A 23,466-nucleotide genomic window follows, 5' to 3' on the forward strand; every position below is an offset into this window, starting at 1 on the left:
GTGGAATTTCCTAGATTTGGTTTGGTAATCACCATAAATCTAATACAAAATGAATGCGGAATAAAGTAGAGGGTCCGATAGTTCACTCTAAACTTCTCAGAAATGCCCTGAGTCAGGAACTACTGTGCTTACTTGTGAAGTAACTTCTGTGTTTAAGGCTTTGCTTTAGTGTCATTCTGTCAGGCAGCAAGATGGCCTGAAGCACCCAGAGCCACTGAGTACGGGACACGGCCACTGCAGCCCCTAGGCAGAGTAATTCACAGTACAGCAATCCAGAATTCTACACTTACTATTACAAATTTCTTCAGTACAGTGTTCAGAGAAAGAGAGATCTAGTTCATCATTGTTTCTTTGGGGAGCAAATAGGATGAGAGCTATATTTCAAGATCCCTTGCAAAGTGACACTTCAGTAACACAGACTATCCTAATAGCTTTTAATTGAATGGCTGGATGGATTTGCTTCATAATTCTAGCAATTAAATAACAGAAAATATTTATCAGGCATTTGCAGCAACTTTTGAATATACAGATATCGGAGTATACGTTGTGAATTAACTCACAATTCAGAACCCCTTATTCTTCGAGCAATCTCTCCCTTTCCAGCATTCACCCGGCACCAAGTTGGCCATGGAGCTAGCACCCAAAGGAAGAGGATAAGACCTAAGAGTCCTGTTAGGAAGATTTTAAAGCAAAAGTAAAGGCTGACCCTTTGTCCTGAGGAGGACCATCAGATGGAGGGAGAAGCCCAGAGTGGCGAGAGTGTGTTGGAGACATTAATGGGACTGCCGAGGGCAGATAACATTTGCCCCCTTCTGGGATTCCAGGACGAGGTCACCCCGCAAAGCCACACCAATCTGAGGATAACCGAAGTGGTTCCTGCGTGGCTCCACAGGAACCATAAAATCACCGGAGGATCTGGCCAGCGTGTCTGCAAAATCCCAAACTCCTGATCACACTTAAAAGGAAAGCAAAACCCCTTCAAACGTCTCACACAGAGGTGTGCGTTTAACTGGGATTCCCCAAGGCACCTTCCTCACCGTCTCGTCTCCTTTGCCATTACCTGCTCAGCTGATCTTTCATCTCGTCTGGTTCCGGCTCAAGTGCGAGTGCCTGAAAAAGGCAGCGCGGAATTCCCCAGCCCCAGCCAAACCCTCCAAACTGTCTGTTTACCAAACAGCTTTTCAGATACCACCTTCTTCACAAATCATTCCTGAAACAATCACAAGAAAGAGATCGAGTTCCTTGGCTCTCACTCCGATGCAGGGAAATAAACTATACTTACTCAGTTTTGCAGAGTCATAAGCAATAGGAGATTCATGATAGTGTAGTAAGAAATGAATAGTTAAGAAATGCCAGTCGTTATTCTAAAAAGAGGAAGTACAAAGGAAAAGAAATATGAAGAGTAAGGAATGTTGTATCTCTTTGTATATCTCACTATTATCTACACTACTGTAATCTCACTAGAATCTACAAAACTGTACTGTAATCATTGAATAAGCTACAGGGTTTAAGCAAGATATGATGTCATAAGGTTACTTCAAACAAGTGAGATTTTCCTTTAAAAAAAACTAGATAACGCTTTTCATTTTCTACTTATGATTTTTAGAGTATACTGGGATTATTTCTTAGTTTACCACATAGTAACCAAACCAAGATTTGAAGCCATTATAAACATTGTTGGCTCAATCTTGCCCCCTGCAGGGAGTATGCGCTTCTTACTGCGGTCACTGGGATTTAAAAATTTGTGATATGGAAAAAACATTAAGATAAAGTTGACTCTTCAAATCCGATTTTGGCACATCAGAGAATGGAAAAGCCTATTTTAATAATTTTAAGACATTACAAATCTGTTCAAAATAACCCAGTAGTAAATTTTATTCAGAGTGGCTTCATTTGGGGCTCTAAATGCAAAAACTGAATTGCTGATAAAATTTGAAGATATTTTAATTAACAATTTATCAGACATCTAATTGTAAAAATATTCTGAGGTATTTTGTGACAACCTCATGCTAGACCAGTGTTCCACAAACTTCACTTTACAGTGGAATTACTTTGAGGACTTTAAGAAATAAATTCTGCTGCTTGGGTGTGGGTCCCACTGCTCCAGAGAGTCTTATGTAATTGATCTGAGATGAAGCCTGAATGTCAGGATTTTAAAAAGCTCCCTAGAAATGATAATATGCAACTATCACTGAAAGTCACTGAATGCGGAGCACTAAATTTGAGTCTCCAAGGTATAGACAAAGGAATCAATACTTTGGACCAAAAAAACCAGGTGATTCTTATGACCAACAAAGATAGGTAAACAGTGATCTAGCCCAGTATCCTCACTTTTCAAACGAGAAATTACTTAGGAGCTGACTTGCTTAAGAACACAGTTAGTCTGTCAAACTCTAACTAAAATCTCTCTCTGACATTCAGCACTTCTTTCTTTCTTTTCTTTTTAAGACTGAGAACAGTCACCTTCAAAATTTGGAACGTGCCTTGTATGCTATTTCTGAATCAGCTGAAGACATTCACAAACATTCAGCTTTGTCCATGTGAAGGAATTTCGCATGCATTAAACCCTGACACTAAGTATGGTCATGGCAAACAGTCTTTAATCCACAGACGAGGCGCCCACAGAACCAGTAGTTCTTGGTTCAGTAGTGTGTCCTTAAGAAGCCACCACAGTCTAACTTGTAAATGTCAACTGCAGTGTCACAAATCGTATCATCTTCTATCAGAAACCCCTATACCTGGGTTTCTGAGTGACTCTGGATTGAGTTCAGGTCAAAAAATTTTAAATGTAGTATCAACTTCCTGGAACACACAGGAGACTGAAACCGTATCATGGGATTTCTCTTTCCCACAGCTAATATAAACAGCAACCAAAAAAAGGTAAAAGCTAATAAAAAAATAAATTCACTCCCACCACCTAAAGTAGGAAACAGGCCCAAACTCCCACCACAGCATTTGAAAATGGCAGCCAAGGAATGAAATAGAAGACTGTTTCCCAAAATAATACAGGGAATGAGAATGGTTCATCAACATCCTAAGGAGTCTCACTGGAGAGCTGAGTGTGAGTTCAGCTTATGGAGAAGTCAGGCGAAGTCTGGAGGAGTACAAGTCCTTACCTACCAACATAGTACCTCATCAGAAAGCAGAAAAACAGAGAGGACCAGCTATTGTGATCTCTACCAGATGGGAGGAAACCAGACAGTGAAGACAGGATGATCCTTACCACACAGGGTCAATTATCCCCAGTATTCAACAGAAGAGGAGACCCAGGGACCATAAGGAAAAAAGATTCTCAGGGAGCAGGAAGCTGGACTGAAGCCCCTTATGACCACAATGGGGAGGAGGGACGACCACTGGAGAAATGGTGGGCCAATGGGTGAAGCCAGCACCGAGCAGGATTCTCTGAAAGCAAAGGCGCACCAGGGGACAGCAGCCGAAATGGGAGAAATCATTCAAATTTCAAGGACATTCTCTTTGAAAAGAGAACACTCCCGTGACCACGGAGAGTGATCCTGGCACATGCCGTGCAAAGAATGCCCTGAGGAAGTGCAGAGCACAGGTCCCTTAATCAGAGCTGCCCAGATCCCAGCTGACAGCTTCCTCACCTCTTCTGGGCTCAGAAGAGTACTTGAATTCCTGGCTCTCAAACAGGAGCAATGACAGGAAGACAGCTCCTAGGTAATTGCAGAAGGGAGAAAAGGAAAACTCACTTTTACCAAGTTAGTGCAAATAGAAGCTCTGGAGAGAGTTGCTTTTAAGCAAGCAGAAGCCAAAAAGAAATGGGACAGGAACTACCTAATACACTATAATTAATTTTTTTCTTAAAACGCAAAGCAGATCAAGAAAACAAGAATATTCCTAATATTACAAGAAAAAAGAATCATCAAGGGAACAGAAGATAATTATGCATGAATTCTTTGCACGACAAAAGTATCTGTTAAGAATGACATAAAAAGGTGAATTCAGTAATAAAAGGGCTCAGCAAAGCCTAGTTAGTAAAACAAAAGCATCAAATAAAAGGAAAACTTCTAAGCAAAAGAAACAAATTGAAGATAAAATGAAAACACCTCCCCTAATTATAAAACCCTTACATTAATTGGAAAAGGCAAAACAGAACAGACACAATTTAAAAAGAATTATTGTCATCAAAGGACTTAAAGAGCAGATAACAGATCAAACATCTAAAAAAAAAAAGTCAACATATGTGAAATAAAGAACCTAACAAATGATGCATAAAAACTATCCAAAGATGTAACAGAAGAATTGGCCTTAACATTCCAGATAAGATGATCACATCATTGTCACTAAAACTTGTATAGAACAAGTGATACACATAATTACAGAGTAAAAATTGTTCATGTGTCTGGAAAGGAACAGCAAGTAACCTTAGAAAGGAGGGGAAATCAGGTTAGATTTAGACTTCTTCAGAGCACATTCAATGCCAGAAAACAACTGGCTGTATCTATAAAAATATGAAGGGGAAAGAAGTGAAGCCCCGCCTAACCGTACCTCTCCAAGTCTGTTTTAGTTACTCCAGGTCCTTCGTATTTTCTTATGAATTTTAGAATCGGTTTCTCAATTTCTTCAAAATTCTGCGATTTTCATCATGATTGTGTTAAGTCTACCAACTAATTTGGGGAGAAGAGGCATCCAACAATACTGAGTCTTTCAATCTAAGTACATATTATATTTTTCCAATTTATGTCTTCATTAATTTTGCTCAGCAAGGTTTTATAGTTTTCAGTACACAGGCCTTGTACATCTTTTGTCAAAATTATCCCTAAGTACTTCATGCTATTTATGGTACTGTAAACAATAACTTTTTAATTTAGATTTTTCAACTGATGTCTGCTAAATACAGAAATACAACTGACATTTGTACGCTGATCTCGTGTCCTGCAACCCTAATAAACTTACTCAGGACAATGATACCATCTGTGAACAAAACAAGTTTTACTTCTCCCTTTGCAATCTGTATGTCTTTTCTTTCTTTTATTATGTTACTGACCTCGCTAGAGCCAAACAGTACAATGTGGTGAGAGTCACTATCCTTCCTTCGTTACTGATATTACGGAGAAAGAATTCAGCTTTTCATCATTAAGTGTGATGTTAGCTATAGGTTTTTTGGAAATGCCCTGTTACCACACTGAGGAAGTTCTGTTTTGCTCGTTAGTTTGCAGACAGTTTCAGGAACGGATTCTGGATTTTGCTAAATATTTTTTCTTCATCTATTTGGATAATCATATGATTTTAAAAAATTTGTTAATAGGGTATGTTACATTGACTTTTTTTTTATTCTGGGATAAATATCCTGGGATAAACCCCAATTTGTTTGTATATATGCTCTTTCAATACGTTGTTGGTGCTCTTTGCTAAAATCAAGTTGAGAAATTCTGCATCATGAAACATATTTGCATGTTATTTTCTTTTCTTGAAATGCCTTTCCTGGTTTTGGTATCAAGGTAATTTGACCCCATGGAATGAGTTGGAAAGCCTAAACTCCTATTCCTTTTCTAAATGTTTGGTAGCATTTACCAATGAAGTTATCTAAGGATTTTTCTTTGTAAGAAGGTTTTTAACTACACGTACAATTTCTTTAATTGATATAGGGCAATCCATGTTACTTATTTCTTTTTGAGTGAACTTTGCTGATTTACATCTTTCAAGAAATTGTCTACTTCATTTTTATTAGCTTAAAGTTGTTCATGGTATTCCCTCATTATTCACTTATTATCCATAAAATCTGTAGTGATGTTACTTCTCCTATTCTTGGTATTGATCAATTATGTCTTTGCTTTTTCCTTAACAGTGTGGATAGAGGTTTATCAATTCTACTGATCTTTTCAAGAACCGACTTTGGGTTTCAATGATTTTTCCACTTTTTCTGTTTCCTACGTCATTTATTTCTACTCTGAACTTCATTATTTCTTTTCTCCTGCTTATCGTTGGTTTAATTTGTTCTTTTTCTTCCAGTTCTTTAGAGAAGAAGCTGAGGTCACTAATTTGAGACTTCTCTTCTTTTAATAAAGAACTTTAGGGCTATAACTTTCTCTCTACTTATGTGTAGATATTTGTGGCATCCTACAAATTTTGATATACTGTGTTTTCACTTTCATTCAGTTCAAAATGCTTTCTAACTTCCTTCTTGATATCTTATTTGAACCATGGATATCAGAAATGAGTCACACAGTTTCTAAACGTTTGAATATTTTTCAGAGATCTTTCTGTTGTTGCTTTCTGATTTAATTCCATTGCAGACTTTGGAGAAGACTCTTTGCATAACTTGAATCCTTTTAAACTTACTGAAACTTGGTTTATGTTCCACGTGCACTTCAGAACAATGTGTATTTTCTGCTGCTGTATGGTAGAGCATCCTATAAACGTCAAACAGGTCAAGCCCATAGACAGTATTGTTTGAGTCTTCTATGCCCTTACTGATTTTCTATCTACTTATCAATTATTGAGAAAGGGGTACTGAAATTTTCATCTATAACTGTGGACTCGTCAAGTCTTCCTTGCAGGTCTATCAGTTTATACTTCATGTATTTTGAAGCTATGTTATGAGGTATGTGAATGTTTAGAATTGATATATCCTCTTGATTAACTGACTTATTCTGAAATGACGTTCTCTATGCTTGATACTCGTCTTGGCTCTGAAGTCTTCTTTGTCTGGTATTAATTTAGCCACTTCAGCTTTCTTTTGATTAGTATTAGCCAGGTATTTCTTTTCCTACTCTTTCATGTTTCCTACTCTTTCTATCAGTATCTTTTATTTAAAATAGGTTTCGAATAGGCAGCATGTAACTGGAAATTGCTTTTTTATCCTAAGAATCTCTGCCTTTTAATTGGAGTATTGAGACTATTTATATTCAAATAATTATTGATACGGCTACATTGAATTCTTATCATTTTCTATTGTTTTCCAATTGTCCATTTATTATTTGTCTTCTTAATCCTCTTTTACTGCCTTCTTTTATTTTTTATTATTCCATTTTACCATCTTTTGTTGGCTTCTTAGCTATAACTATACTTTTAGTAGTCTGCTTGAGGATTTAGAGCACACACCTTTAACTTATAAAAGTCTATCTTCAAGCCATATTACACTACTTAACAGTATATGACTCTCCCAGCCTTCGCTTCATTGTTTTAATATATTCTACTACCACATCTGCTATAAACTCCACAGAACACTGTAACTGTTTTTCGTTTCAGCAGCCGATTGCTTCTTAAAGAGATTTAAAAACTAAGAGAAAAACTTAAATATTTACCCACAGTTACCTTTCTGATGCTCTTCATCCCCTGTGTGGATCTACATTTGCATCTGGCATCGCTTTTCTTCTGCCTGAGGGGCTGCCCGCGACACTTCTTGCAGAGCAGATGTGCTGGTAACGAATTTTTTCATCTTTTATATGCTTGAAAAGGCTTTAATTTGCCTTTGTTTCTGAAAGACATTTTCCTGGATATTGAATTCTAGGTGGGTTTTTAATTTTTATTTTAGTACTTTAAATAGGCTGTTCCATTGTCTTTTCGCTTGCACTGCTTGTAACAAGAAATTTGTTGTCATCTTTATCTTTTTTTCTTCTGTATAAAACATGTCTTTTTTTCCCCTCTGGGTGCTTTTAAGATTTCCTCTGTGTGCCTAGTTTGGAGCAATTTGATTATGATGTCCCTTGATATAATTTCTTCCAGTTTCTTTTGTTTAGGGTTCTTTTATCTTCTTCATTCTGTCAGCTTATAGCATTCATCAAATTTGTAAAATTTATGACCATTATTTCTTCAAATATATTTTTCCTTCTGTTCCCTTGATAATTCCAATTACAGGTACGCAATTCACCAGAAGTTGTCACAAAGCTCACGGATGCTTTCTTGTAATTTTTAGCCTTTTTTCTCTATATTTTACTTTGACTAATTTCTACTGTTATGGCTTCAAGTTCACTATAATCTTTTCATCTACAATATCTATCCAGCCATTAATCCCATCCAGAATAATCCTCACGTAGGGACATTGCAGTTTTCATCTCAAAAAGTTAAATTTGGATTCCATATCCTACTTAACATTTTGACTCTTTCCTCTAGCTTTATGGGTATATGTAATACTCTTATAATAACTTTTAATCTTCTAGTCTGCTAATTGTAACATCTTGTATAGGTTCTGAGTGAATTTTGATTTACTAATATTTCTCACTGTAACCGTACTCTCCTACTTACTTGTAGGAAATTTTTGATCAATAATATTTCATTTGATGCCCTATATTGTGGGTTTTATTTTATTGAGTGTTTAGTACTTTTGTATTATTTTAATATTGTTGAATTTTTTTCTTGGATCCTTCTGGATGTTGCTTTCAAGATTTATTCATAAGGACCAGAGCAGCATTTAGTCTATGGCTGGTTATTCCCCACCACTGAAGCAGGGCACTTCTGAGTGCTCTGACCACTGTCCCACAGATTGTGTGGGTCTCCGTTCTGGTTTGAGGGGAAGGTAGTATTTCTGGACTTGTGTGTACTCTGAGTGCTGTACCTTCTAATCTTTTTAAGTGAGTCCTTCTCTAGACTCTGGTAGATTCCTCACATGCATGTGCTGATCAGTATTCTGCTGGAAAGCTGAGAGAAGACCTCTGTAGATCTCTAGAGTTTCCTGCATACAGCTCTGTCCTCTCCAGTATTCTGTCCTGAGAACTCTAGCCATCTTGGCCTCCCCAGAATCTCACCTCAATTTTCTCAATTTAAAGATCCTGTCAGGCTATGCCTGGGTTCTCTTTGCCTACAGTACAGCCTGGAAAAACTGTCTCAAGCAGGAAGCTTGGAAAATCTAGCAGAGTACTTCTTTCAAGGATTACTTTCTCTTGTTACTTGATGTCCAATATCTTGAAGACCACTGTTTCACTTATTTTATTCTGTTTTTCAGTTCTTCTTAGGCAGGAAGTTTAATCTGGTTCCTGTTAGTCCCTCTTGGCTGGAAACAGAAGTCTTAGATTTGTTTTCAGCATTATGAGTTCTGAATTAATATTTTAGAAGATCATATACATAAAGAAACTCTGGGTATATACATTCAGAGGTATAATCAGAAATTCATATACCAGAAAGATTACCCTAGGCCAGATAACAAAAGAATATAAACATAGCAGGCCATCTCTTTCATTCAATTGGAATGTACCTGGTTATCATTCTTATGCTGAACAATGCACAATGTATTTCTAAAGAGAAGAAATGTAATACTTTTGCAATTTTGTGTTTCACTCAAAATAGAGTTGTGGATAAGTGAGTTCTGTGGTTATAATACCACTGTGTTCAAATGCTACTTTCTCCATTTATTAGGTGAGTGAATTTGAGCAAACTGCTTTATCTGATTGTGTCTCAGTTTTCTCATTTGCAGTATTACGTTAAAAAAATGATACCTTTGGGTTGTTGTTAAGTATTAATTCCTCTAAAACACTTATCATAATCCCCAATATTACATAATTTTCCATTTCAGTTACTACTGATACTACTCTAATTTATGCATAGATAAATCATACTCTGACTGAAAAAAATTATGCAAACGTAATAGATTCATTGCTATTATCTACCTGACATGTAGTGAGTTCTTCTGAATGGTGTCTCTGCCTTCAGCCTCTCCACTCTCCACTCCAAATTAACCTTTGTAGAGAACTCCTTTCAAGTTTAGAAGTCCTTCCTGAATAGAGGGCAACTTTGTGACTTTGGCATTTCAGACTTTGTGTATTAAGATCCAAGCCTATTTTTCCAGCCTCATCTTCTACTCTTTCCTTTCACTGTGAATAAGCATCCACAAACAACGAAGGACCTTCACTATGTCTGCACTTTTAAAAACCCTATTTCTTCTACTTGGAATTGCTGTATATATATATGTGTATGTATGAATATACAGCCTGCCTTTTATATATTGCACTGCATGGAGCAGCAGGAACATAAAGGCATTTTAAGATAAAAATCTCTGCTCTTAAAAGGCTCACAGCTGAGAAAGTAAGCAGCCTGATTTTTGCATGAAAAGTAAGGTAAGGCAGGGAGGCAGGTGGTGGTGGTCAAGGAAAGTTTCACAGAGAAACTATTCTCTGGACTGTACGAAGACCCTCTGAGCAATTCCTACTAGACTTGGCAATATGCAAGCACCTGAGTGAGATAAACTCCACATATTTATTAGTTACACTGTGAAATGCTTGGAACAAGACCTTATGTAGATAATTTTGTCTAAGAGAGCATTTCATATCTGGTCTTTTCACAATTATGGCTTATTATTTATTTAGCCCTTACTCTGTGCCAGACACTGGCTAGGCACTTTATTTTTCATTTAATTCTCACACCACGAATGTGATCCATTCTAAAATATGCTATTTATTCTGAATCCTTACATTCTCAATAAAAACAGCATTAAACTTAATTTTATGACTTAAATAGTTGACAGAATCTTTTTATTCCTTATTTGAAATTCCACTTTTGAATATTCCATCGTCAATAGCTAGCCACCATATCTATCTTTTTGATAACTGGGGAGTTCAGTTAAAAGAGATTTGCATCAATAATTATCACTTTACTGAGAGCTAGGTATCGTATTAAGTGTCAAAAATAATTCAAGATTGACACAGTAGACACCTGCTGTACACACAGAACAGAGATCAGAGAGGGCAATCACATTTCCAAGGTCATACAGGTCTTAATAAGTTTAATTAACTTAAGTTTTGATTCTGGCTATTCCCTGTGTTCCTAAAATACAACAAATATCACTCAGTAGATGTCTATCATATCCCGGGCACTCTGCCTATTAAGTGTCAGGAGCTTAACACAGTATCGCTTTTAATCTTCCCAGCAACTCTGTGGGGTAACTGCATGTCCATGATCCTTTATTTGAAACCCCTGGAAACATATTATTTTGAAATTTTTAGTATTTAAGATCTTTGAAATATACAATGATATTACATAAACCCTCTCTCCCCACACAGGCACATTTGATTATTTATTGCTTTTGGCTAAATCATGTAACATTTCATGATATTTAATTTATGTGTGTGGGGGGGAGCTTCACCCAGTTTCCATACCAGTTAAACTTTTAATGTCTTTGGACCTGATGTTTCAAAAGGAAAACATTTATGGAGTTACACAAATATAAAATATTTGAATATTTTAATTTTGTATTGCATGTTTCCCTGCCTCTAAGTAGATAAACCAAAACCAAAGAAATATGTAAATAAGGGCACTTAGAGCTGGAATAAATTAAAATACTCCTTGCTTTAGTTCAAAGGAGTTTTATAAATAAAGCATCAGGGTCTAACAGGCTGCCAACTCACTCGATCTCACTGCACAGATCTAAAGAGCAGAGGCTTAAATGCAGGAGTGAGAAGCGGAGCACCGGGCCTCTCCCAGATCAGATCAATCAATGAACCAATCTTCTCCCAAACTTAGAGCCGTCCTTCATACAGCCCAGCCTCTCCACTCTGAGTTTTAGTTTTATCTCTCCCTTTTCTATCATTCTTCATTCTTTTTCCTTCCACTTTCCACTGCCTGCTTTTTCCCTCTCATTTTCCTGCTCTTGTGTGCTTAATGGCATTTAAGATAAGGATGTCTTCTGAGCTACTGCCAAAAAATTGAAGTTCCCACAGATCTTCTGGTATTTCTCGGATGCCCATTTAAGGCTAAGTTTAGCTCAGACTGTGGAAGGTTATAAAACGTTCTTAACGGCGTCAGGAGTGCAGAACTGTCTGTGTGTGTGTGCGCGCGTGCTCGTGCGGGCGCGTGAGTCTGACAGCTGTGGTTGGTGATGTGCCCTCTCTGTTCCTTATAATTCATTCTCACTAAATCTTCTGAGTGCAGGACAAAGGGAGACATCTTTCTATAAAACAACGTCAGTTCAGTGACGGTGCTAACTCCAATTAATTTTGTAGTTTAAATAACATCGTTCAGCATAAGATTCCATCATGCTACATCTTACAATATCAATACAGGAATTAGTCCAATACGGGTTTTCCCATTCTAATGAGTTGCTTTTTTTCATTTGGATTAACTGCCGGGACGTCTGTAACTCCTCCTTCATCAGGAAGCACGTCTGAGCGCTCACCTAATTTTGCTCCTACTCCCATCACAGTATTTACTGTGCCTTATTTTACTTTAGTATTTAAGTAGAGGGCTAGCTCTGGTCTTTAAATAGGTAGTTCGCTTCTTATTAATAGGGAGTATTCTTTGTTTGTATTTGTAACTTGAGCTCCAAGTACTTAGCCTCATCCTTAAAAAAACCTCAGCAGATACGTGACAAATAAGCAAATATTTATAAATAAATTTATTTTAGTTACCCTCCTATATACTCTAACTTGTGGTTAAAAAATAAAATAAATAAAATTCCAATAGCACTAGGAAAAAACCATAGATATTTGTGAGATACGGGAATGAGGAAGACTTTTAAAACACAATACCACGGGATAAATGATAAAAAGCCTTTTGGAGGGAAATGAACAGAACATACAAAGAGGTTTAAATGTTCACATATTCAATGACTCAACAGTTACATTTCTAGGATATACCCTAAGAATAAAATCAAAGATATAAATTTATCTATATAGATTTTAAACACAGCTTTGCTAAAATACAAACAAACTAACAAAATGAAAAGAAAACCTGGAAATGACCTTAAATGTTAAACGTCAACTAATAAGAAATATAATTATGGCAGACAGTAACTTCACTGTAATTGCGTTTATGGTCTGGAATCAGATTGTTTGAGCTCCTCCTCCGTCCTAATACCCTCATAAGCTTGACTTGAGCAAAATTTCCTCATCTGTGAGACAGAGGAAATAACCTTAAAAACATCATACGCTTGTACAGAATGAAGAGGCCCACCTCATTACTACAACATGCAGTGGAACTATTACAATCCATAATATAATTTAACGTAGCTCATAACCCAAAAGGAAAAGCAGCATGTAAGTACATCTCATGTTACAGATCGTGAAATATCCTTACAGTAGATTCCAGTAAGAATGGAAAGATCCCACTCTTTGTAAGCATTGCATGTGTTGCAGAATGAAGGACTCAAAGTCTAATCCAAATGTTAAAAGTAATTAATTCTGACTGGAGAGAAACCATGAATAATTGCACTTTCTTGTTTTCCCTTGTCTGATTTTTCTAATTATCTTATAATAAACACGTGTTACTTTTAGATAACAACATTACAATGGGAGGAATTTTTTCAATAAATTACTGCCTATACATTTCTTGGAAGTGTCAAATCCACTACGTTCAGAATCCTGCAGAATTCCAGCTTGTTCTCACACCACATTACCCTGTATTCCTGGTCACACTATTAATTTGCTATGTTCGTAGGCTGACCCTGAATACTTTATAAAAAATCCCAAGACCAAAGAATTAACATTGATTAATAAGTGTATCAATTATTTCTGAATAAACCTGGGTCTGGTCTACATAATTCCCAGAATTCCAGAAAAATCCTAATTTGCCTGTTTCCACTCTTGTCTCAGAGTGTTTGGAAAAGGTCTGAGGAGGTCTATACCTGTCACTTTACCGACTGAAATGTGAGTAGATGAACAAAAATGTACAGAATAATTCAAGAACTTATAATTAGATTTCAAAGGTGCCATCACAGAAAACTGAGTGGTAAATTACAATTTACACCTTTTAGAGAAGTCACCATCATCATGTTCCCGCTGAATTAGACAGCAAGAGATACGCCGTACACCTGTTAACATGCCTCCTGAGGCAGGAGCATAATAATGCAGAGTTTGCACAATCGGGACCCTGACAATGAAGCACTGTCTAACGATGGGGTGAGTGAGTGAGAGCCCTGTGACAGGAAGTATTCAAGAGGCAGCTGAGTGACTCCTTCTTGACACACTTTTAGACACTGAGTTCATGCACTGACTGGATGATTTTATGAAAGTTACCCTGAAGGGAAATCCACCCATTTCTCATTTTACATAAAGGCTTGAACGTTTAGATTTTATAAACTTTAACGTTTGCTACTTGATCTCACTTTTTTCCCGATGCAGATTCAGATTAACAAAAGAAATTTTTCTTTAAAATGTCAACAGATTAGAAAGCAAATCTCCAATTCTCCTTTTTAAGGTACCATTTACAGAAAGATAATACATTTTAAAGGAAATGTGACGAAGTATAAGGATATTTGAAATTTCACCAGGTTTACACACTTTTTAAAAAGGAAGTCATGTTTATACGATAAAAAAACAACATGTAGTAGTAAATGTATGCATAATTTAAAAGAGTCTAGGATATATTTCTAACAGATGGTCCTTATATAGGCTTCAAGAAAAAATCAATTACAAAGAACCATTTCAACAATCATTTCAGTTAAAGAAGTTGAAACAGGGTCTTTGGACAGGCCACATTTATAATTAACTAATAACTGCATTTAGTAAAGAAAATTCTCAGGTAAATTCATTTCTTGCCTGCCTGCCCCCTCCAAGTTTCTACTGATAAATAATAATTGTCAGGGAAAAAGAAAACACCAAGTCTTGATCTGTAATGCTGATTGCATTTCTATGTTCTCTCAGGTGTACATTAAGTATAATATCTATCTTTTTTCAAATGCCATCTGTTTGGAGAGACAAGCAAAAGAATTGAGTATCTTCATGTGCCTTGGACACAGCTAAGCTGTCTGCATTTTACCATCAGCATGCGGCCACAAGAACTCTTTTTTTATGCAGAGTAGAAAAGGTCATTGTACATATCAGCAAGAATGAGAAGAGAACTCCGACAAGGTTCAGCTTAACTAGCACTAAGGCTCAAGTTAAATACCACGACCATGCCAGCCATTAGTGACCACTCAGTCTCTCTCCAGCCCGGAAACCAGTCTGCCAGCAGCCCAGATAACTGGAAAAGCAGCCACGTTTATCATACAGCTGATCTCAAGAGCCCAGTTTGAAGGGAAGTTGTATGTGTTCCACATTAAGAAGGAAAAATATCCCTAATTTTACAAAAGTCTTTTTAGGGGAGGAAGAACAAAGAACATATATTTTGAAACTTAGTAATTGAAAAAGACAGTATAAACCTTAAATGTTAACTGGGGCCATCAGCCTATTCACTAACCTCAACGTAAGTAAGTTAATTCCTTTTATAGCAATGTGGAATATGTTTCTCGAGAAAAACTAGGAACTCCACTTTTAGTGGGATTAGCTACTATACATTTAAAATTCAACTGAAGATAAATCTTTAAAAAGCGTTAAAGTTCACGTTTGCAGTCTAAGAGTGGAAATTACTAACTCCTTCTTTGGAAGAAATGAAGTTTTAGAACTTTCATCTGAAGGTTAGTACTGAAAAAGATTTTTAAGAAACAAGCCCATGTTTTTAAGAAAATCATTCAGGCCGATTAGTTAACTAATTAATTTTTTAATTTTTCTGAAAATATGCTACTGTACATGTAAAATATATGTAAGCCTTTACTGGATTCTCATAAATTTAGTAAGGACCAGCAAATCTAATGAATGAATAACTGTTGCAGAATAATGATGTAATGCCTGGAAGCCTCAGAGTCCAAACTACACAGTTCTTTTGCCAATTAGGAATTGAACTTGAAGTCTGCTTCAGGATGAAAATGCTGCAAAGTTTACATGACCTCCAGAAAAATGAACATCATCTCCACCAATTATAACTATGCTTGAGAATTGTAATTTAACTATTTTCCATTCTATGGTGTTTAAATAAACTTAACATCATCTAAGAAATTTGTTTTATTCCATTCTCAACAACTTATCATTTTATGCTAACATTTCATAATTAATTTTTCTTCCTGAAATAAAAGCATCTGGTGAAGGCATTTAAATTTGTCCTAAGTGCAAGTATAAACTCTGTCATTTGTGGAATGTACTTCGGACCCAAGAAATCTCAATTACCTTAGGAATAATATAAATATCTTAATGTACATATACATACAAGCATATGTTAAAAGGCTGCATACATCTTACTTTTCAAACTTTACCATATAATTCTAATTTCTCAGTTTCTTCTCAAGATTTAACCAGAATAGCAGGATTAAGTTTTTGTCAGTGTAATGAATACAATTTTTAAAACATAAGGTTTCTTTGCAGTTCAAAGCCTCTATACATATATAAACCATCACCACAACTTATCCGTAATATTTCAATGACACAGCTTCACGTACTCAAACTTTTGCAACAAAGAAAGCACTATACAGCTTTAGATGCTATGGCAAGCCCTGGAAAACTTGAGTATCTATGTAATTAAGAAAATAACTTGAGTATATATGTATGTACGAATGATTATATAATACTGCTTTTAGTTTAAGCTTGTTTTACTCTTATGGTTCACTGTTAAATAGTTATTTATCACATTTTATAAGGCTTAGTACCTTCTTTGATATACCCACTTGCTATCAGGACATTAACAGTTCACTTATTGCATCAACACTGGGGATTTTCAGCAGTCTACAGGTCATGAGTTTAACTGCTATTCAAATTATGGTAAATTGATTTCATATTGACTTGACCAACCATTTACATGGATAAAGTGGACAATGCTGAATGTCTACCCAGCATCCATTCCCCCCGCCCCTTTTCTTCTGCCCCCCACAGCTTTACTGGGTTGATACTGAACTCTACCTTCCATGAGACTTTGGGGATACTTACAGCATCTTCTGCTTCAAAGACGGGTGCTGATAAATCTACATGGAACACATTAATACCATTCCTCTTACCACGGACAGGTTCAAAAACTCAAAGCTTAAGCCAATCAGCATATGGAGTATCTTTAAAGGCTATTACTGGCTCATGGTTAGAGGAAAGGTTTTCTGTCTGTAGATGTGAACAAGAAAGCATACTGCTTTAGTTACTGCTGGCAAACACTTCACAGCCGAAAAGAACTCCAGGGTAGGGCAAAACTGACATACAAAGGAGGGCAGGACCAAGAGAAGCAGAACAACAGAATGAAAGCCTTGATCATTTTCTACCTGAAGCCTTCTACCTTAGGCCTTTTGTTATGCAACGGAATGTCTTTCTTTATCGGTTAGGGCAATTAATTTCAGATTTTTCTTTGTTTTGCAGCCAAGAATATCCTGACATTTTTTTTAACAGAGGCAGTACTTCCAAGCATTGATTTACAATTTGAATTAAGCACATTATTAGAATTTGCCATCAGTCACTCACTCAAAATTACTCCAGAGCCATAGCCCCAGAGTTGGCCTCCTGAACTGAGGTCATTCTGGTGGAAAAAAACTGCAACACTTCAGCTGCTATTAGCTCTATCTCAAAAGCTAACCATCCAAGTTATAGACATAATCAAAGAAGAATGAAATACTATTCAGAAGAATTTTTGTTGAGTAATAAAAAAATTACACATTTTTACAATAAAATAGACTTCTCCAAAGGGAGATTCTCGTACTTCTTTTCCCTTCTTACCTCTTTCACACTGTGGGCCAGTGAATCCATAGACACAAGCACAGCGGTTGGGTCCGATACACCGTCCACCATTCTGACACCCGTTTTCACAGACGGCTGCACACAAACACAGCAAGACGCTCATGACACAGTAAACGTCCAAGGACCACACAGTGGTGTGAAAACATAGCCAGTAATGGCTCTTACCTCTAAAACACAAGTTACGGATCACATTATGCATTTAAGTGAACATATTTAAGTGTATATTGAGATCAAAACCCACACAGTTCATGTAAATCACATGGTTAAGCAGATAAAAGATTTTTTAAAAATCAGAATCACAAGGATTGTCTGGATCTAATGCTTATATAGTTAGAATCCTCTATAGAATCCAGGTCTATTAACTCTATAATCTAATTTCTTAGGTAAGGAGGTGATTAAGATATGGGGAAGTGTATGAAAAAGGATGCAGACTCCAGAGAGCAGAGAAGGCAAAATGTGACATGAAAAAATGAAGAAGATACAGCAATAAAGAAGCAAAAATCAAAGAAAAGGAAGGCAAAAGAAAAAAAGAAGGTGGAAGAAATAAGGAAAAGGCAAAACCGACATGAAAAATGGGGGAAAATACTATTGATTCATCAAGAAAATACCAAGAGAAGTATCTAATGTGTCAAGAGTACATGCAGGTTATAGACGGAAAGAAAGGGGGAAACCTCACTGTCTCAACACAGTTAAGTTCTTTCATACAAAATTAGCTCACAGTGCAAAACTTTTAAATAATGATGACCCCAGGGAGACCGGGATGTGGAGCTCAGGTGACCCAGAGGGGGTCAGAGAGTCAGAAAGGAACCTGAGCAGCACCCCTGTCCCCACCGCCCTCCACTTGGTGGCACCCAGCTCACAGCCAGGACCCACGATAAGAAAGTCTCCTCAGAAGTCACTTTGCAGATTACTTGACAAGTATTCCTGTGAAAAATACTGAGGACAGCTGAATTCAAGAATCACATCTACTCCAAGAGAAAATACGACATGAAAAGCGTGTGTCCCACCCACCTGTTGAACAGAACCGTCTGTCGCATTTATGTGCACTTCCAATATGTGGGAAGCTCAATATACACTGATGAGTAAAGATGCAATAGAGTTGCTATTTTCTTACCAGGGACATGCAACTGGATTACCTATCATCATCCAGAATACACAGAATGGTCTCTGTTCTGCTCACGGTAGCAAGACCAAAAAGCATACTTTGAAACATCTTCATCTTAAAGCATCAGTGTACCAGTAGCCTTAAAATTCTTGGTCTATGTCAGGCTTTGCTCCAGTGCAGGATTTCTTATACATTTGCATAAGTACATCTCCCTAAGAACTACATCTTTCTGCTTCTTCACTTGTCCCAAGCTGAGTTCTATATAGAACTTCCAATTCATCCCTGCCACTGCCTTCAAATAAGAGCTGGGCAGTAAGTTAGAAGGAGAAATACACAGGATAAAAGAGAAGGAATAGAGGTCATGAGAAGCGTGAGAAAGATGGAGGTGGGCAGCAATGTGGAAGAAACAGAAAACTGTCAGAGAACTCTCAGTAGGGTGTAATTCCACAGAAACGACTGTCAGGATTGGAACGTTCTGATTGCTAAAGATACACTGCAAATGGGTAACACTCATCTAATATAATTAATTAAAACAAGAAAAATTTTCTTTAAATACTCTCAAGCTGTAAGAAATGTAAATGAAAGTCACTTTCTCAGATATATTCTCTCATTACACTTAGGCTAGCCTTTAAGACATGAGTGGGGAAAGCATTCATGATTGACACTCAGGATCTGTCCCTGGGGAGGTGAAGGGAGGGGTTCTCTCAGCATTTTCCAAAACAGAGCTTCCAAATGCCAGACAGAAGAGAGCTAGATAAGCCTTGAGCATCTCCTGGAAAGAGCTTGCCCGTACAGATGAAATCTAGGCTAACCTAGACAGCTTAGACTAACCATGCCCCTCCTCACTAGATTTTTTTGGTTTAGAAAACATTATTATTATTCATAAAAGATTATATTAATATGTAAGATGGGTCTTCATTATTTCAAGTGAAATAATTTTTTTAATTTCCCAATTTTAATTTTTAATACAGTAAATATCAGCAGATATAACCCATTTAAACAAAAGACCTTCGGGATCTTCAATAATTTAAAGAAGTATTAAAGGTTCCTGTGAACAAGCAGGAGGAGACCCGCTGATCCCAACGTCTGCTTCTATTCCTGCCCTCACGTGAGAATGAGCTCTTCTGGGAGAGGGACCAGAGAGTTTGTCTTGTATCCCGAGCACCTATTGTAGTATTTGATGTACTGCAGATTCTCAAACAATCCTGCGCTGTATCAAAATCTCACAGCATTTTCCCCACCTTTTTGGGAGGCAGAACAATGCAGGGTACAGAACAGGCGTTCTGCCGCCCCCAGCACATCTCAGTCACATCATCTTTCTGAATCTCAGGTTCCCTGCCTGTGAAGTAGACTTAACAGCCCTACTTCATAGGAGTTTGAGGACTATATAAAATGATGTAAAAAACAGCGTGCACAGTGGCTACACATTAAAGGTGTTCTATAAAGCTTAATTCCTCTTCTTTTTTATGCTGTAGAGTATTCGTATGGAAAACAAGACTCGCTCTACAATATCCGAAGTTTACACTGAAGAGCGACAGCCAAAGAAGAGAAGCAGGCAATCCAGATAAAAGTGGATCAAAAGGAAGAAAAAAAGAGGTAATTTTCCTTCTTTTGAATGAGTTATGATCGAAGTTAATTTTATAAAGTAATATTTTTGGTAACAAAACATAACGGAAACAGAAATTTATCTTTCAACTGCAGTTGGAAAGAAATTTGTATATGCCTAAATTTCCACCGTGGAAGAACACTGACCACCCAGGGAGGGGGTAAAAAATGCTTCCACCTAGTACGGGACAAAGGCAGGGGAGAGAAAAAACTATGGATGGAAATATGAGCTAGTTTCTTAAGTGCTTACTATGACCTAAGGAGAAAGGAGAAGCAAACTCTGTTTCAAGGTGGCCAGCCTGTGAAACAGAACACTGACCATGACTGCAGAAACTGGAATATTTTTATTTAATAAGTACTCACTGAGCACCTACTCTGTGCTAGATAACAAAAGTGTAGGTTTTTATTAGACAGACTCCTATATCATACACATAAGTACAAACACTTGAACATAAGTCAAATCTGTAGTTATTCTACACAAACGTATCAGATAAAAACAAATGCTAAATCAAGTTAAAATGTTAAAAAGAGGACAGAAACAAAAGCCAACTGTTTTGACCCAGGACAATATAAATCTCTACTGTTGGCGCTACCTTCTTCCTTCCTCTTCCAGATTACCACGTTCTCCCAGTTTTCCTCCTGTCTCATTGTCTACTCTTCAGTTCTTTGCTGGCTCCTCTTTCCTCTTCTCCACCTCAGAATGCTGGGCTGCACGGGGCTCTGGCCTCAGCCCACTTCTCTCCTCTACCTACACCAACTTCCTAGGGATCATTATCCAGGCCTATGATTAAAATATTAACCATATAAAAATTCAATCTACATGTTGCCAAATGCATATCCCTCTATCTGACCTCTATCCTAAGAGCTGAGTTCAAAGATCTGTCCACTAGGAAACCTAACAGAATTCTTCATCTAACAAATTCAAAACAGAACTCTTGACATCCCCTGTTCCTAGTCCCACCTGACCCCAGTCCAACCCACTTCTGCTCAGTCTTTCCCATATCAGGAAATGGCATCACCATTCAGCCTGGAGCTCAACCCAAATCTTCTAGTTGTCACTATGGACCACTGCTTTTTCTTTTTCTCATCCATCACAACCATTCCATTAGTACAGACTTCTTTTCATAGCTTCTATGTCTAATACAAGCTTAATCCAAACACTTATCACATGGCAGAGTTGAGCACTGATACAAATCACAAAGTCTAAAATATTTACTATCTGGCCTTTACAGAAAAATTTGGCCAACTCCTGAGCTTAACAGAATATTTTTCTTCAAATCAACTTACCTATTTATTTTAAATTATTTTAAAAGAAAACTTTATGGCACTTATAAATGGAAAGCTACAATTATCCTAACTAGAGGGCAATCTTAAAAAAATTACTTCAACAGTCACAAGGAGATACCACTTTACATCCATTAAGATGGTTATCATTAAAAAAAAAAAAAAAAGAAATAACAGGCGTTGGTGAGTACGTGGAGTAATCAGAAAGAACCCTTGTGCACTGCTGGCTCCCACCAGCAGTAAAATGTAAGATGGGGCAGCCACTATAGGGAACAGCAATGTAAGTTCTTCAAAAAATGTAAGATAGAATTGTGCCAAATGATCCAGCAATTCCACTTGTGGGTATATATCCAACAGGACTTGAGTGAATACTTGTCCACCCATGTTCACAGCAGTATTATTCACAATAACCAAAAGGTGGAAGCACCTCAAGTATCCATCAACGGATGAACAGACAAAAGCAAAATAGGATATATACACAAAATGGAATATTATTCAGCCTTAAGAAGGAAGGAAATCCTGACACATGTTACAACATGGGTGAACCACGAACACATTATGCTTAGTGAAAGAAGCCAGTCACAAAAGGACAAATACAATGTGATTCCATTTATATGAAGTACCTAGAGTTGTCGAATTCATGGAGACAGAAAGTAGAATGGTGGCTGCCAAGAGCTGGGGTGAGGGAGAAGAGGGGAGTTGGCGTTTAATGGGTACAGTTTTAGCTTTACAACACAAAAAAAGTTCTGTATGTGGGATGGGGGTGGTGGTTGCACAATAGTGTGAATGCCACTGAACATACACTTAAAGATAATTAAAAGGGTAAATTTTGTATATAGTCTATAATAATTTTTAAAAGTTTTTTAAACCAACAAAAATAAAACAGTCAGTTTAAAACAAGCTACTCTCACACACCTAAGACTTGATCCTTCTATGTTAAAATGGTTGGACAATACTTAGGGAGGCCTTGAAGTTTAGGAGCAAACCTAGACTCTGCATCTGATAAAATGCAAACGGGGTGAAAAGGGACTTTGTTACCATTTACGTTTCAACTTTCTTTAGCATCATGTCCTTCTACTCATGCATACTTAAAAATATGAGGAATCCTCTAAGAGTTCCACAATTTGGGAAATGCTAACCTAGAGTATTCCCCAGGGACGAGCCACAATCCTTACATCCTTGCTAAAAGGTCGGTCCTGGATTAGTACAGGATATTCCCCAGTGAGTGAAGATGAGACCAGTGCTGGGTCAGAGCTCCCTCTTTCACAGTGACCTATGATTTTTTAAAAGCTCATTTCATAGCTCTGCACTGTGGTGTTAAATAATTAAACATATTTGAGAAAAGGACAATTTATAAAACTGGCTCTCCTAGGGTTAAATTTGGGATATCCTAAAAAGAGAGAGATCCTCGTAAGACTTTTCTTTTTTTTTTTTTTTTTGAAGGTATTTTACGGAGCTAGAGGAAGAGCAAGTCAGTATTTACTTGTGCTTATGTCTCACTTGATAAAGCACTAGCAGTGCTCCACAACATCAGTATTCTAGAACAAAAATTTTTAAAGAGCTAAGAAAAATTAGATATTTACTTATAAGGTGCATCTTTCCAACATAAAATTATTTTTTAAACGCTCATAGGCTTTACAAGACCTTAAGTGATGATTCCATATGAAATGCCCTCTAAAGCAAATTATTTCTAATAAATCAAGTCTATCCCAATGTGCCTTACGTTGTCCACAGTAAGTTCCAATATATCCCTTCTGGCACTGGCAATGGTCATCTGCACAGGTCCCACCATTCATGCACCTAACGCTGCACTGCTGAACTGCAAAGAACAACAAAAAACATAAAACTATCAATCACCAAAATTACAGTATCTGTGAGAGTTACAAAATGATACTAAGTATTCAATTAATGACAATCTAGTCTACAGAAGTTATGACCCAAGCATACTTTTATTTATTTGTAACTGTATTTGTAAATGTAAGTGCAACATGACCATATTTGTCACAACATATGTTATTTAGTATGTATTTAAAATACATTACACTTTCAGTGTTAAAGGAT

At 36.9% G+C, this 23,466-nt stretch overlaps 1 protein-coding gene across 1 annotated transcript in view; it reads right to left on the minus strand.

Annotated features, from left to right (window-relative positions):
- The window catches only part of FBN2 (fibrillin 2), a 206,194-nt gene that overhangs the window by 173,833 nt on the left and 8,895 nt on the right, over nt 1-23,466 (minus strand). The window contains exons 4-5 of the mRNA XM_010981038.3: nt 23,129-23,224; nt 17,391-17,486 (exon numbers count right to left, since the gene is read on the minus strand). Coding sequence (XP_010979340.2) covers nt 17,391-17,486; nt 23,129-23,224 — 192 coding nt within the window. The remainder of the gene's footprint in view (nt 1-17,390; nt 17,487-23,128; nt 23,225-23,466) is intronic.

Source organism: Camelus dromedarius, chromosome 3 (assembly GCF_036321535.1).
Source record: "Camelus dromedarius isolate mCamDro1 chromosome 3, mCamDro1.pat, whole genome shotgun sequence".
In the NCBI taxonomy this organism is placed as follows: Eukaryota; Metazoa; Chordata; class Mammalia; order Artiodactyla; family Camelidae; genus Camelus; species Camelus dromedarius.